Source organism: Malus domestica, chromosome 09, assembly GCF_042453785.1.
Source record: "Malus domestica chromosome 09, GDT2T_hap1".
In the NCBI taxonomy this organism is placed as follows: Eukaryota; Viridiplantae; Streptophyta; class Magnoliopsida; order Rosales; family Rosaceae; genus Malus; species Malus domestica.
In genome coordinates this window covers 8,865,590-8,879,849 of record NC_091669.1, presented here as the reverse complement: position 1 = coordinate 8,879,849, position 14,260 = coordinate 8,865,590, and the positions used below count along the sequence as shown (strand labels likewise).

Here is a 14,260-nt window from a genome sequence, read left to right as displayed (position 1 = left end):
GCCCAAAGACGTTTTCTTTTGGCTAATTCCTTGCCAAAGTTAATCCCTTTTGTATAATTGCCAATTGGTTCTCATTTTCTTTCCTTGAGTGAAAATTACTTGCAATTTATATGCTACTCATACTGCATGTGGTACAATACTCTAGTGGATAAAATGTTGAGTGGTTTCTACTAATGCGTCTCGGGTTCGAAACTTCTCCCTCTTCTCAATTATTGTATTAATCCTAACTAGAAGCAGGGACAGGCGAGGCTAAGGCTACCTTCCGTCCCCGACCAATAGGACATTCGGGAGCGAGGCATCGTGATCTTGAGATTTTTTAAGGGTTACTTTGATCTAGGAAAATTTGAGTTGTTATTGGAGTGGGGCCTTGGTGGTTACGTGGTGGTGGCTGACAGTCTTCCCAGCTGCCCGCTCTCCATTCCTTTTCTTTTGTCAAAAATTGTAATCACTACCTACCTATTAATAAAATATTTTTGTTAACCAAACAAAGTAAAAGATAATTTAGTCGTATATTACAAAAAAATGATTGAAGTAATGTAATTTTGCTGCATATTTACTCCCTCTCTCTCTTTCACATTTATCTCCAACTCTCTCTTCCATATATTTTCCAAAGAAAAAAAAAACAAATAAAAAAAAAATCTAGAGTCAACTTCATTTGGTTGAGAGAATGAACTTTGACTTGTTATTAGTCTTGGTAACCAAACGGCGTCGTCAGGGGTTAATTGATCTCTGTCATTGTGACGGTCAGTTTGTAGGTGCGAGTGTGAGAGAAAGGAAGGGAAACCAGGGATGGAGCGAGAGAAAGAGAAAGTGAGCTTGGAGGGAGGGAGAGTGATACTGGTCCCGTACATGAAGGAACACGTCCCTAAATACCACGACTGGATGAAAGACCCAGCTCTCCTCCAAGCCACCGGCTCCGAGCCCCTCACCCTCGACCAGGAATACCAGATGCAGCTCACCTGGACCCAAGACCCCAACAGTACTCTCTCTCTCTCTCTCTCTCTCTCTCTCTGGTGTTTTTGTTGGTTTTTATGTATTTCCTTGCTTTTTCATAACAAAAACTGAACTGGGTTTTGACTAATTGTGGATTTGCAGTTAAAGGTTTGATCTTTTGGGGAAGAAAAAAAGTGTTGAATTTAGTTTTGATAAACGATTGGGGGTTTTTTTGTGTAGTTGTATTACTGGTTTGGTGAATGATTGAAAAGTTGGAACTTGATTTGGGTTTTGCAGAGCAGACTTTCATTGTATTGGATAAGCAATTGGTTGTGGGAGAGTTCAGCCATGGAGAACCCCACGTGGAAGGTTAGCTAAATTTACAGTCTTTCTTCACCAATTACTTTCTGATTGGTTGCTGAGAAAATTAAGGAGAAATTAGAATGATTACTTATCTTAAGGAGAATTAGAATGATTACTTATGTTAAGGAGAAATTAGAATGATTACTTACCTTAGGTATGCAAAGTACATATTTTTAAGAACAGTTGGTTATTAAAAAAGAGTGATGTAAGCCCACCCCAGTGTCTTATTTCCACACCCACTATAAAATGATACTCTTATTGACAAATATCCTAGTATAAAATAACCTTTAAAGACCTAAAAACCAATCAATCATATATAAAAAAAACCTAAAATATCATAAATAAGAAAAAGAAAAAAATATAATGAACCCCACAAGCTTTCCTGGGAAAGGAAGTTCAAAAATTAAACTTATCAGGAAGAGGGTGAATTCGGACTTGACAAAGCAAAGCGTCGAGGCTCGCAATAAAGCGCATGTTGTGGAAGGTGTGATCAAGCTTCACCAGATAGTAGAGCAAGTTAGTCTTCAAGACTATTATAATGTTGAGATAGATGAGGAGAGAAGCTCATGGTCCATATTACATTAGGGGACTCACGGATCCGACACTCGTTGAACTCCGATCGTGTTTGGTGTTTTGGAACAATTTGGATGCCTACCATATACTGAATTTAGAGGAATTTGATGTTAGGGAAGGCCAGTACAGCAGCAAACTATGAGTGAAGCTCTTCCAATTTAACCACACTCTCTCTTGTGTGGTCTGAATTCAAATTGGAAACGATAGAAATTGGGTACTGGAGCGGTTTTCGAGACATGGTGGTGCCGTGATGGTTGGTGATAGAGGAGGGGCGCTTGGTGTTGGGGATTTGGGGAGTCGGTAGTGACGGTTTTGCAAATTTTCTGGGAAGAGGGTTGCTGCTGGTGATACTTGGAGCTCTTGGGTATTTTCATTTAGTGATAATTGTTTTTTTTTAATTTGTAATAATTTTTTTAAAGCAAGAAAAAATTGAAAAAGAAATATGTAGGGTTATTTTGGAAATAATGGTGGGTGGGAAAAGAGTTGATGTATTTTTTCACTTTTTATGGTGGGTGTAAATATAAGGTGGGTGGGGAAATAAGACATTGGGTTGGGCATATCACCACTCTTAAAAAAATGAACAGTTGGTTGGATGGTTTTGATTGAAATTCCTGAGAAGGTTGTTACTTTTTCTAGTTTTCAGCAAGTAAACTTGGGAATTGTTAAGTTGTATCAGTTTACATGATATTGCTCGTGTTTTTATGATCAGTTTCTTTTTACTAGAAATCGAGGAGGAAACAACGAAAAATAACATATTTTCAAAGGATTTTGTTTTGTGTTATGATTAATGAGTGAGTAACGGTATGATTAATGGTTTGCAGCCATGATTGGTGATGTGAACTTATATATGAATGACCTGGACGATCCCCACATGGGAGAGATTGAAATAATGATTGCTGAACAGAAAAGGTACCTTCCTTTACTTCCTTCTGATGGTAAAAAACAGAAGTGATTGCGTTCGAGTCAATCTGGTTTCCCTTTGTATTCCAGCACCAAATATTTATGCTTCTTCCTCACTTAGTTTTCACTTTAGGGACTATTATATCTATGCTATAATGTAATTTTTCAGTATTTTCTCTTGCTAGTTTAGTCGTGGTAAAGGACTTGGGAAGGAATCGGCCTTGATGATGATGGCCTTTGCAATTGAAAATTTGGCGATCCACATCTTCCGTGCTAAAATTGGGGAACAAAATGGAGCATCTCTTAGCTTGTTTCGGAAATTGGTCTGTCTGTCTGTCTTTCTCCCTCCCTTTCTGATTTTCTCTTATCACAAACTCATGCAATTTATCATGCAATGTTGGCCTCTCATATTCGACTTGCATTTAATTTGCACTTGTTTTCCCTTGTGGCTCACTAAACTCTCATATGGTTGATGTAGGGCTTTAAGGAGATCTCTCGTAGTGAAATCTTCAAAGAGGTGAGTCCAATTATCTTTATGAAATCTGCATATGTGCACAGGCTTTGGATGGTCTATGCAGTCTACATCCCGACTCTTGGGATTCTTAATGGAAATACTCTTTCTAATCTTCTGATACTCTGTATGATCTTGGAGTGGCTCAGACTATCGTTATCACTTATAACAGATGTCTATTTACAATTTATATGCACTGCCCAGCTTCACATCATAAAAATTTCCAATAGTTTCATGTTCTTAAAAGGGCCCTGATACCTGTATTGTAAAGAATAGGAACCGTTTTTTCTTTGATGATTTCGAGAATTATCTTTTGAATAATTTCTTCAAAATCCACAAACAGTGGAAATTTAAACGTTCTACTGGAGAAAAAAGTTCAAGTTGCTGGGTTAATTTTATACTACATTCAGTGTTGGAGCATCATCCGTCCATTTTAACAAATTTCTTGTCATATATGACAGGTGACATTGGAGTTACATGTAACAAAGGACAAGCATGAGGAGTTGCTGCAGATAGGTAGCTTCGTGACTCATACCTAGCCGTCAAGGGCCTATGATCATGCTAATTCTCCACTTCACAATCAACTTTCAACACTTTTGCTAGTGCTTGGTATGCAGAAAAGCTACAATGTTGTTTAGACTCGACCGTATCATAGAACTTAACCTTACTGAACAGGGCTATGTCAAAATGTTCGGGCTAGAATTCACATTCAATCCTATTTTGAAGATGATTCATGCTGGTTTACTAATTTTCTATCCATTTTTCACCCTTCTTTATCTTATTTCTTTTCACCAGCTGGTTTATTAGTAAACTGTTGCTGTAAACAAATACAGAGAAAACAAGGGGAGAGGGGAAGCAAGCAAAGCGCATGACTTTAGAATGTACAAATGTGGTTGAATTATTGGTAGTAAAGACGAGTAGAGTAGTTCATCCCGACGGTTTGAATATTTGGCCCAGGAGTTGGGTGAGTCTGAGGGGGTATTCTTTGAAACTGAATCCCCAGCTTGCCATGTAAGATTGAAAGTGGTGCTGTAACTGCTGTTAGCTAGTCTGCAGAGATGTTTGAAACTTGAAAGCAATAGCTCCTGTTTGATTCATGTATAAACTGCCATACTCCCGATACAACTGCGCAAAGAGCGATGATAGCCTTCCGGTTGGATCGACTGCCAAATGCAATCCATCCTGTAGAAGCTTGAGTAGTTCTGCTGGCAAAATTTGGACGCGTCTGGTGGATGGGATGAAGTTCCTATGAGGGTAGGGTTGTAGTACCTGGACGTCACTGCAAGAACCGAAGATTCAGTTGGTCGAAAAGGTCAAAATCAGAGCAGGTTTTAGTTTTAGCAGACGAAGTAAGCACAAGAAAATGGTGAAACTGAAAATTTTCAAAAAATACAAAAATAAAAAAGGTCTTGCAGTTATTGCCATGGATTAATGGATATTGAGCTTGAAGTACAACATTAATCAATGAAGATAATGCGTGATTAAGTTATTAATTTGAAGTATAGAATCAAGGGGACAACAACAGCTAGGTATATGCATTCCTCTTTCAAGTACAAAACTAGAATATGTAGGTGTATGCTTACAGGGAATGGGTCCTCGTTCCTTGTTTTTTTTTAAAACGAATTAGTTGCGGGGCCTCTACTACGTTACGATATGAATCGTCTATTTTTTTAAGTTGCATTTCAAAGATATCCTTGCAAATTATTAGCTAAATCAAAAATATTTGAGACATCTAATTGAGTTCAAAAAAATTAACGAGCACTATGTTATGAAAAACATTCAAATTTCATCATGACAATTAAATGGGCAAAAAGTTTTAGATTTAATTGAATTTTCATAAGGATGATGTGTGAATCAAGAATTACAAAACAAACGGATCGGATCCCTAAAGTTCGATGCAAAGCGGGTTCAATAACTAATCTCCATTTTTATCAAAAAATGGGAATCCCTTTCCTTTTGCCCTGAGACAGAGGCTTATGGCAAAAGAGGTAAAGAAAGACTTGGAAAGAGACTCTAATAAAAGTCATTGAATACACATGAATGATATTTATTAAAAGTTGTTCTTTTTCAAAATTATCATTATTTATAGGAGTAGTTTGAATTTGAACTTAGGTCTCTTTAGACTTTAGAAAGAGAAATATCATTAGGTTAACAGTCAATTGATTAAAGAGTTGTAGAAGCTAAAAACACGACAAGTTGAAGAAATTATTAAACTCCAAAGAGGAACCACGAATTTTTCTTTTCTTTTTAAATATGACACCCACAACTCACACAACTACGTAATATTACTAATTCACATTTTTTTAATATAATATAAGTAAACATGACGTTAATATGTCGCCAACGTGTTAATAATATTAGGTAGCGTTTTATGATGAGAAACCCTTCAATAACGAAAAGGGTAGTGTAAATGTTAGAGATACGTGGAGGTTGTAGTGTAGGCCAGTAAGCAGTAACGATCGAGTGGAAGGACCAAACTCCCTTTCGTGGGGAGCACGAAGAAAGATGCTGATTGCTAATCATATTCCATGATCCCAATCTTACTAAATTTAATTCATCCAAACCCCTTTCTTATTGTATTAAGTTTCTGAAAGTGACCTTCTTTAAGTTAAAAACATGAAATTCTTTGCTCTTGTTAAAAGCAAATGGAGGCTTTATTTTTCCTTCCATTTCAGTGTTGAAATTTTGAAATTATGAGCAAGGATACCTAAATTAACATTCAACTTTGAATTAGAGCAGCGTTGTCTTTTACATGCGAGTTCGAATTCTTATTTATAGATCCTAAAATATCGTCTTGTCCAATAAAATATATCATCGATTGCAAAAAAGTCTACTCGAATAGTATGATACTTTTTATTTTATATTGAATTATTCATGAAAAAGAAGTAATTTTAAACTTCTTATATGAACCTTCTTTCTCTCTAAAAACCTTTATTCTCTCTTTTTTTTTTCTCCTTATATTCTTTTCATATTTGCTTGAAGCTTTAAAGTGTTATTGGGTGGTGGTGATAATGTGAAATAATAAATAAGGTCGGTGGTATTTTTGGGTGATGAAATTGAGTTGAAATTTTGTGTGTGGCTTCTTTGTAGTCATTATCATTAATTGACACATGTTAATAAAATTAATCATCTTTAACTTTGTTATCATAAACTTAATATGTGTCAATCAATAATAAATGCCACAAAAAAGACACACACAAAATGGGTGCAGAACATTTGATCTCGATGAACTTGATGATGTATATGTGCGTGTGTTTTTCAAAAGGGTGTTTGTGTGTTTTCTTTAATTGTTAAACTGTCATCAAAACTTAAACTATAGGGTTCTATTTCTAGTAGTGAACTTTTGATCTCATTGATAAATAAGGCTTCAAAACTTCTAGTTTCAATAAATGCTTGTTAATTTAAAAATGGTTGAATTCTAATTAAGTAATATTTTTGTGTACTTAGTTTGAAAAATTCAAAACAATATTTAAATCATGTAAAATGGGACAAGAAAAAGGATGATTAATTTACTTTAAGTGATATAAAGGGGGAATAGTAATCATGGCCAACAATATCAATGGATGGTCAACAACCATCCCTATTTACAAAACGTACAGAGGAAAGTCGATTGGTATAGAAGATTAATAAATTAAATGTAGATTTTATTTTTGTTTGATTATTTCTAATTTAATATTTGGGTTTTGTAGTACCTTTTCTTTCAATGAAAAGTCAACATTTGGCTTTGGAACATGCCAAGTCGTTTTAAATTTTACATTTTATGAATGATGCTACTCACTCACCAACTCCATGTTGCTCACTCCCTCTTTTTAAATATTTTCATTATATTTTAATGTTTGCATCAAGTTATTTTAATGCATAGTATTCAAAAGAAAAATATATAAAGGGTGTAGTCAAATTAGGATTTGATGGAATTTTAATAGACTTTAAAATTAATATATAGTCAGTTATGAATTAAAAAGATGATTTTAAAAGATTTTGAAATCATAGTATAGTCAAATTTGAATTTAAGAGGATTTTAAAGAATACATCCAAATCCAGAGGTAGTTGATTAGGGTTTTAAACAATACATCCAAATATAAGTATAAAATGCCATAGATTTGTTAGGATTTTAATGAGTGAAGGATTTTGATGAATTTGAAGGTGAGTGATATAAATATCAAATGCCATCAAAACTCCAACCATCTCCACTGTAATTTCGTTTCACGCTCCATAAGCTCAGACAAAAAAGAACTTGCCAACCTCGTCGTCTAATGATCTTTAGGGTTAGCCACCCCTCATCCCTCTTCGCAACCGATCCACTGCTACCCTAACAATGGTACATTCCCAATTGCACTGCTTCCATGGTTAAATTTGGTCATGCAATAATTCCATCATCCGCCACAACAACCTTCTCTCAATTAGTCTCGTTGACTTTCAATTTGGTTAAGAGCTTCTTAGTTTTCTAAAGCATGCCAATTATCTTCCAAGCGTCAAATTTTCCACTATTATTGTGTGAGCTTTCTCTGCTTGAATAGACAAAAAGTTGAGCTAACGAAATACGTTTTCAAAGATTAAGATGCTTGAAACTTGATAGGAAGTTCATACATCAAATCAAAACAAAGTCCCAAATTCAGGTGCGTTGTCTGGGCAAACAAAATAATCAAGAATAAAAAAACTCAAATAAAAAAAATTATAACTCAGTTGGTTAAAAATATTCTACTTCCTTCAGTTATCCCTCTCTAATATCTTGTATTAGGTAAAAAAAGGTCCTCAAAATCAAAGGGCTTGTGGCCTCCTAGAATGGTGTTGGGGGCAGGCTTTAGTGTGGTTTCAAATTTCCTAAACGGCACCGTTTTTGTCAATACTATAAAAGGAATGACATTGGGCCAGATAAAACCATAAAAGGAATGAACGGCGACGGGAACGACATGGTAACGTAATCCTTCCCATTTTATGACAGCAGAGAAAACCATATATTTCCATGACTAATTTCTCCAATTTTTTTTTCTTCTAGATTTTTTTTTTTTTTTTTGCATTTCTATGAATTTTCGAATCAAATTGTTCGTAAAATAAAAAAAAAGCCTGTAAAAGATAATATAATAGAAAAAAAAAGAGAAAAACTGAAAATCTTGAGCTTCCCATTTTCCGCAGTGGCTATATATTCTTCCGAGACCTTCAATGCCCTCCCTTTCTCTCTCACAAACCTCTCCTTCTCTCTCTGGAAAGACACATTTTTTAATCTCGTAATACTCATCTGTTTGGTAACTGAATTTGCATTGGTTAATCACCATCGAAAGAACAAACAAAAGGATTGGAGGGGGCGTATATGGGGAGGAGGTTGAACATGCCCTCTGTTCTTATTCTTACAGTGCCTCCTCTCAGATCTTAATTTTCTGCGCGATTTGGCATCTGGGTTTTCGTTAATCTGCCGGTATGGGGGGAAATCTGATTTGGGTTTTTTTTTTTTTGCTTTTTCTGAATTTGTTTTGGGTTCGGATCCTGGTGATTTTTCTGATTTCTCTCTGGTTTATGTTTTTTTTTTCTTCTTTCTTCTTCTGGTAGGTGTGCATAATTCTGGGTCCTGTATTTGATCGGTGAAGGATCGGATGCTTCTAAATTAAATCCAGGAACACTTGTTTTTGAATCGGACTACAATCTGTGTTCTTAATATTTAAAAAATAAGGTACTATTCTTTCTAGTTTGGTTGGTTATCTATTTTCTGCATTTGGTTCTAGTTAGGTGGATTGATAAAAAAAAAAAATATAGACTTTGAGCTGCCGGTGTTGATGTTGGATTGGATTGGATTGGATTGGTGATTGTGTGCATTTTGTTTTTTGGAATCGGTCTACTTATATTGTAGAATTCTATCGGATCCATTGTAAAATGCTCCATCTTTATCGGGTTGGGATTGAGATTTTGATTTGACGTTTACATTTTTCCTTGGGTTGGGTTTGATTTGTGAAGCTTAATTGATGACGTGCTTGTGGCCTGCAGTGAAAATGCAATCCGATAGTGGTAAGTTGTTTATCGGCGGCATATCTTGGGATACAAATGAGGAGCGGCTAAAAGAGTATTTCAGCAGTTTCGGGGAGGTGGTAGAAGCAGTGATAATGAAGGATCGGACCACAGGCCGTGCTCGTGGTTTTGGTTTTGTAGTTTTTTCTGACCCAGCTGTGGCGGACAGTGTCATAATGGAGAAGCACAACATCGATGGAAGGATGGTAATCAAAATAATTTGTTTTTGATGAATGTAGTTTTGTCCTTCAGTTGCACTTTAATGTTTACACAATGACCAAGCATCATTGTGCTTTCTTTTTGGATAGCAGAAATGGCGAAGCAAATTCATTTCCTTGTTACAGTTAGGAGTCTGCGAATGTTTCTGCACAAATTCATTTCCTATGGTTCTGTGTTAAGCTAAATTTCAAATTGAGCTAGAGTAAATCACGGTTGTCATTATTTTATTTTTCTCCAGCGATCATTTTAGTTGATGCATTACTTTGCTCTTCACTTCTTATACTCTGTTAAATTAATCCAGGTGCTTATATAATTTGATCTTGATTTTAACCCTTGCATTCTCTATTCTCAGGTTGAAGCGAAAAAGGCTGTTCCCAGGGATGACCAGAATATTTTGGGTAGAAGCAGTGGCAGCATCCAGGGTTCTCCAGGTCCAGGTCGCACAAGAAAGATTTTTGTTGGAGGTTTAGCATCCACTGTCACGGAGAGTGACTTTAAGAAGTACTTTGAACAGTTTGGAACAATCACGGATGTTGTGGTGATGTATGATCACAACACCCAGAGGCCGAGAGGCTTTGGATTCATCACTTATGATTCAGAGGAGGCAGTGGACAGGGTTTTGCTTAAGACATTTCATGAACTGAACGGGAAAATGGTTGAGGTAAAGCGAGCAGTTCCGAAAGAGTTATCACCTGGTCCCAGTCGCAGCCCTCTTGCAGGATACAACTATGGTCTCAGTAGGGTCAGTAGCTTCCTTAGTGGCTACACTCAGGGGTATAATCCAAGTACAGTTGGAGGCTATGGCCTTGGTAGATTCAGTTCAGTTGCAGGTGGTCGAAGTGGATTTCCTCCATATGGTTCTGGTTATGGAATTGGTATGAATTATGAGCCAGGGTTGAGTCCAGGATTTAGTGGAAATGCAAATTTTAATAGTACTATGAGCTATGGGCGGGGTTTGAGTCCTTATTATATCAATAATTCAAATAGGTTTAGCAGCCCCATTGGGTATGATGGCGGTAATGGAGGAAACACATCTTCGTTTTTCAGCTCAGTCACTCGGAACTTGTGGGAGAATGGGAATGGGAATGACGGTGGTCTTAATTATGGAACAAACTCCACAAATGCCAATTCTTACATCGGATCAGGAAGTGGGACCATTGGAGGAAGTACGTTTGGAAATACTGGAAATAATTGGCCTTCTTCAGCAATGTCAGCTCAAGTCGGAGGAAATAATGTTTCTAACAATAGCAGGAATCTTGGTTATGGAGTTGGGGATAACAGTTACAATCTGGGAACTGGAGGGTATGGAAGAAACAGTGGTGCAAGTGTGGCCCCTACATCTTCATTTGCTGCATCAAATGGTGGTTTTGATGGGACCTTCACTGACTTTTACAGTAGCGGTTCAGTATATGGAGATCCTACTTGGCGTTCATCAAATTCCGATCGAGATGGACCTGGTCCCTTTGGTTATGGGCTTGGCGGTGCAGGCTCTGATGTATCAGCTAAAAGTTCTCCTGGTTATGTTGGTGGTTATAGTGTTAATAAGAGACAGCCAAATACAGGTACGGGATCAATATCTGACGTAAATTATATTTTCATCTTTTTTGTTTTTCTCTTTAGTTTCTTTTTTATAGAAATATAGGGAACTTTCTTTTTTCTAGTAATTCGCATGGGTCCATACAAATTTGGATAAGTTTATATTGCTAACATACAACTCACTACCTTATTGAGCTTGCTTATTTGGCTGGCTATGCTGCAGTTGATCCACAATATTTAACTGATTCGAATTTTTGCATTCAAGCAATAGGTTCATGAAATCTATTTTTTCTCTAGCTGATGTTCCATCGAGCTGATTACTGTAGTATTGGATTATATTTAGTTTAGCATACCATCCAAGAGAGAAACGGCGCTGCAGCTTCTGATGTATAGTGCAGTTGATTTAGGTGACTGTCTAGTCAGCAGTTCAGTAGACTTAGGTTGGACTCATCACAATTCCTCTAGCTTGTTTTACACTCAATTCTGTTTAGTTGCCTTATTAGGATTATACATAATGGTCATGAAGTGTATTGCTGTGGAGTCCTGGGTTTGTTAGGATTTTTGGCAAGTTTACTAAAGGAATGGGGAAAATATGGGATGGACTATTAATGGAAAAGGTTTTCAATTTTGTTGTATCGGTCAATTAAGTTTATTTGGATTTTGTTTGTGTTGGTGGAGGTTGTAGCTGGTCAGTGACTTTTGATAACTAATATGATTATCAACGTCTTAGTAATTAAGGGGATGATGGTCCCAAATGATTATTGATTGTGGAGTGTGCAGGGGCATGGAGACAGTTGACAATATCTTATATTCTGACATGGCTTTGATACTTGATAAGGCATTATGTGATCTCCTGTGTTCTTGTACATCTATCTTATGCTCCCTTTTGCATGTGGTAGGAAGATTATGCATCTTACCTCAATGACTCGTATGTGCTGGAATGAAAGGCATATGAATATTTTTGAGGATGTTGCTCTCTTAGTCTCATTCCAATACATTGAGTTTATTTGTTTTTTTTTCCCCTGTTTTTTCACCAGATTTTCAAGTTCTTTCTTTTTTCTCTGTAGGCGTGTGTGTTTTTGGATCACAAATATTTGTTTTTCTTTTGTATGAGAAATATGTATAAAATTGTGTTTTCCCCTTTTATCCGCTGCACTGCTTATCTCTCTATTTTGAAATCTCTAGCCCTTAATGGTTGAAAATATCTGTTGTTGTAAGGACTTGTTCACCTTGTCTTTACTGAGATCCAGCATCTGTGCCATTGACAAAATAAAGTTGCTTCTTTTCCTTCTTCGTTGTAGGTTATCTTCACTAGTAAAGTGGCTTTGATGTTCATAACTTGAGCTTGAAGGCATGCATATTAAAGTATGAGCTTTCTTTTTCCTACACCTTTGGCACACAATAAGTATACTCAATGGTGTGTAAGTTTATTGTTTCTATACAAGCGTTACTTAGGGAGGGAGAATTAAACTCAAGACCTAAGGTGTTGGGATAAATGCTACTTGAGCTACAAGGTCCTTGCAGATTAGTATACTGTAATATGATGCTTTGAGTATTATCTTTTACCCTTAAGGAAGAAAATGAGAAATCTAGAAATCTAAATGATTCTACGATGAAGATTGTTGAGTCTATAAAATACAAATTCAGCTCAGCCTATGGTTAAAATGTGTCTAGGCTCTCTCTATTTCTCTCTTGCCTATGTGTGTTTCCTCACCAAATGGCAGCGATTACCCCTGTACCTAACCTTTAAACTCCATCTGTCAGTTTCAAGTTTATTTATGGCATGAAACAAATCAAAGTATGGGTCTGGCTTATTATTACGTAAGTAATAAAATCACTAATCAGGGCATGAAATGGAGAGGGAAGATGTAGTTGGGCTAAAAAGTATGCTGTCTCATGGACGTTCAACTGCTGCAATTAGGAGTGTGTATCAAAGTAACAATGGAGAGATAAATAAGGACAGAGATTAGGCTATCATTGAAAGTATCATTTCTTGATCCTCGTCTCTTCAGATTTGAGGTCAGATTAGTTGTGCAGTGTTTCCATCAGTGAACAATTAACAGCTTAGATTATGATGGCTGCATATTGCTTGTTTGCTGGAATCTTGCAACAGTTCTAAAAGATAAAGCATTTTGTTATAATTACGTAGCTTAATCTCTTGTATGGGCGCCCGTTCTAAGTTAGTGATATTTTGTATTGCTTAGGATACTGTTTTACTCAATATTTCTTTGGCTGTGTACCCATGAGTTGGCTTATGGCTAGTGGTTCGCAATTTGTGTGTTGGACTGCAAATATCTTTATTTTAATAGCTTAGTTTTGTTGGAAGTCAGAGCCATTGATATTATTATGTTCAACTTAAAGTGTGTGTGCATGCACGTTTGTATATAACTGAAAGGGTGTTGCTGCCGACCCTTACAAGTTCCGTTCCTATTGTTTTTCAGGAATTGCTGCCTAGGATCGTCATGTCTGATATCACGACATTGTAGGTGAAGATAATGAAGCAGGTGAACTGTGAATTTTGCACACCACCGCCGTTTATATATCTCAGTAAGAGAGATTTGGTTAGTAAGAGCTAACTGGGAGTGGCTGTTTTAAAGAAGTTAGAGTTAGAAGCTAAAAATGGATTTTGTGTTAATGCATTGAGTTTTGAGTTACCAATTTTAGGGTTTTTCGGTTTTGTTTTGGTCTATGAGTGAGATGTAAAATCAGATTGCGGGATATAGTCAGAAGTGTATCATGCATCTCCGGTGAGGCGGTGATACCCAAAAGAAAAAGAGAGAAAAGGAAAGAAAAAAAAGAGAGAAACTGATATATATTTTTTTCCCTCTTAGAATTTTATCTGTAAAATCTTCTGGCCAAGTTGTGGGTTCTGGTCAGGGAATGCTTCTTCTTCTTCTTTTTTTCCCAATCATTTGGTTTGTTTTTATTGTACCTGAGCTGAGATTAATGTTGATTTACTATTAGTGTGAAACATTTTAAGGGTTTACCCATCTAGGGACCCCCATCAATAAGTAATCGCATATCCTGATCTTTTTATGTTGTATTTTTACCCTTTTGAAATCCTTTTTATTTTACCTCTTCATAAGATTTTGGAATTAAAAAAACTATGGTTAAAAGGAAATTATGATGCAGCCATGGCCGCTGCTGTGGCCGTGGCGCAAGTGGCGGCAATGGCCGTTACCGGTGGTTGTGGTTAACCTCTTTTTCTTTTTGTTATTGAACTTCCGA

General features: G+C 36.4%; 2 protein-coding genes across 5 annotated transcripts; both read left to right on the top strand.

Moving 5' to 3' along the window:
* The first annotated feature begins 63 nt into the window (after nt 1-63).
* LOC103442969 (GCN5-related N-acetyltransferase 9) lies at nt 64-4,028 on the top strand. Of its 2 annotated transcripts, XM_070804848.1 has the most exons (7): nt 64-184; nt 749-979; nt 1,231-1,302; nt 2,691-2,778; nt 2,960-3,092; nt 3,248-3,286; nt 3,742-4,028. In XM_070804848.1, the coding sequence occupies exons 2-7, from the start codon at nt 790-792 to the stop codon at nt 3,817-3,819; spliced, it is 600 nt and encodes a 199-aa protein (XP_070660949.1). In that variant the 5' UTR covers nt 64-184; nt 749-789; the 3' UTR covers nt 3,820-4,028. The 2 variants fall into 2 exon arrangements, with proteins under 2 accessions (XP_070660949.1, XP_008379970.1); XM_008381748.4 differs by lacking the exon at nt 64-184 and having other exon boundaries at nt 675-979.
* Nucleotides 4,029-8,190: 4,162 nt separating this feature from the next.
* On the top strand, nt 8,191-14,062 carry LOC103442967 (heterogeneous nuclear ribonucleoprotein 1-like). 3 transcript variants are annotated; one of them, XR_530424.4, is made up of 6 exons: nt 8,252-8,693; nt 8,825-8,945; nt 9,257-9,483; nt 9,849-11,058; nt 12,334-12,397; nt 13,474-14,062. XR_530424.4 is itself a non-coding variant. In XM_008381747.4 (5 exons), exons 3-5 carry the CDS (start codon nt 9,262-9,264, stop codon nt 13,485-13,487), a joined length of 1,446 nt encoding a protein of 481 aa, XP_008379969.2. In that variant the 5' UTR covers nt 8,191-8,693; nt 8,825-8,945; nt 9,257-9,261; the 3' UTR covers nt 13,488-14,062. The 3 variants fall into 3 exon arrangements, 2 of the variants coding, with proteins under 2 accessions (XP_008379969.2, XP_028963848.1); XM_008381747.4 differs by lacking the exon at nt 12,334-12,397 and having other exon boundaries at nt 8,191-8,693; XM_029108015.2 differs by lacking the exons at nt 8,825-8,945; nt 12,334-12,397 and having other exon boundaries at nt 8,462-8,693.
* The last annotated feature ends 198 nt before the right edge of the window (nt 14,063-14,260 follow it).

Coding starts and splice junctions, on each gene's coding strand:
- LOC103442969 (XM_070804848.1), top strand. CDS start 790: ATGGAGCGAGAGAAAGAGAAAGTGAGCTTGGAGGGAGGGAGAGTGATA. Junction 3,093..3,247: donor TTAGCTTGTTTCGGAAATTG/GTCTGTCTGTCT, acceptor TGGTTGATGTAG/GGCTTTAAGGAGATCTCTCG. Junction 3,287..3,741: donor GTAGTGAAATCTTCAAAGAG/GTGAGTCCAATT, acceptor CATATATGACAG/GTGACATTGGAGTTACATGT.
- LOC103442967 (XM_008381747.4), top strand. CDS start 9,262: ATGCAATCCGATAGTGGTAAGTTGTTTATCGGCGGCATATCTTGGGAT. Junction 9,484..9,848: donor ACAACATCGATGGAAGGATG/GTAATCAAAATA, acceptor CTCTATTCTCAG/GTTGAAGCGAAAAAGGCTGT.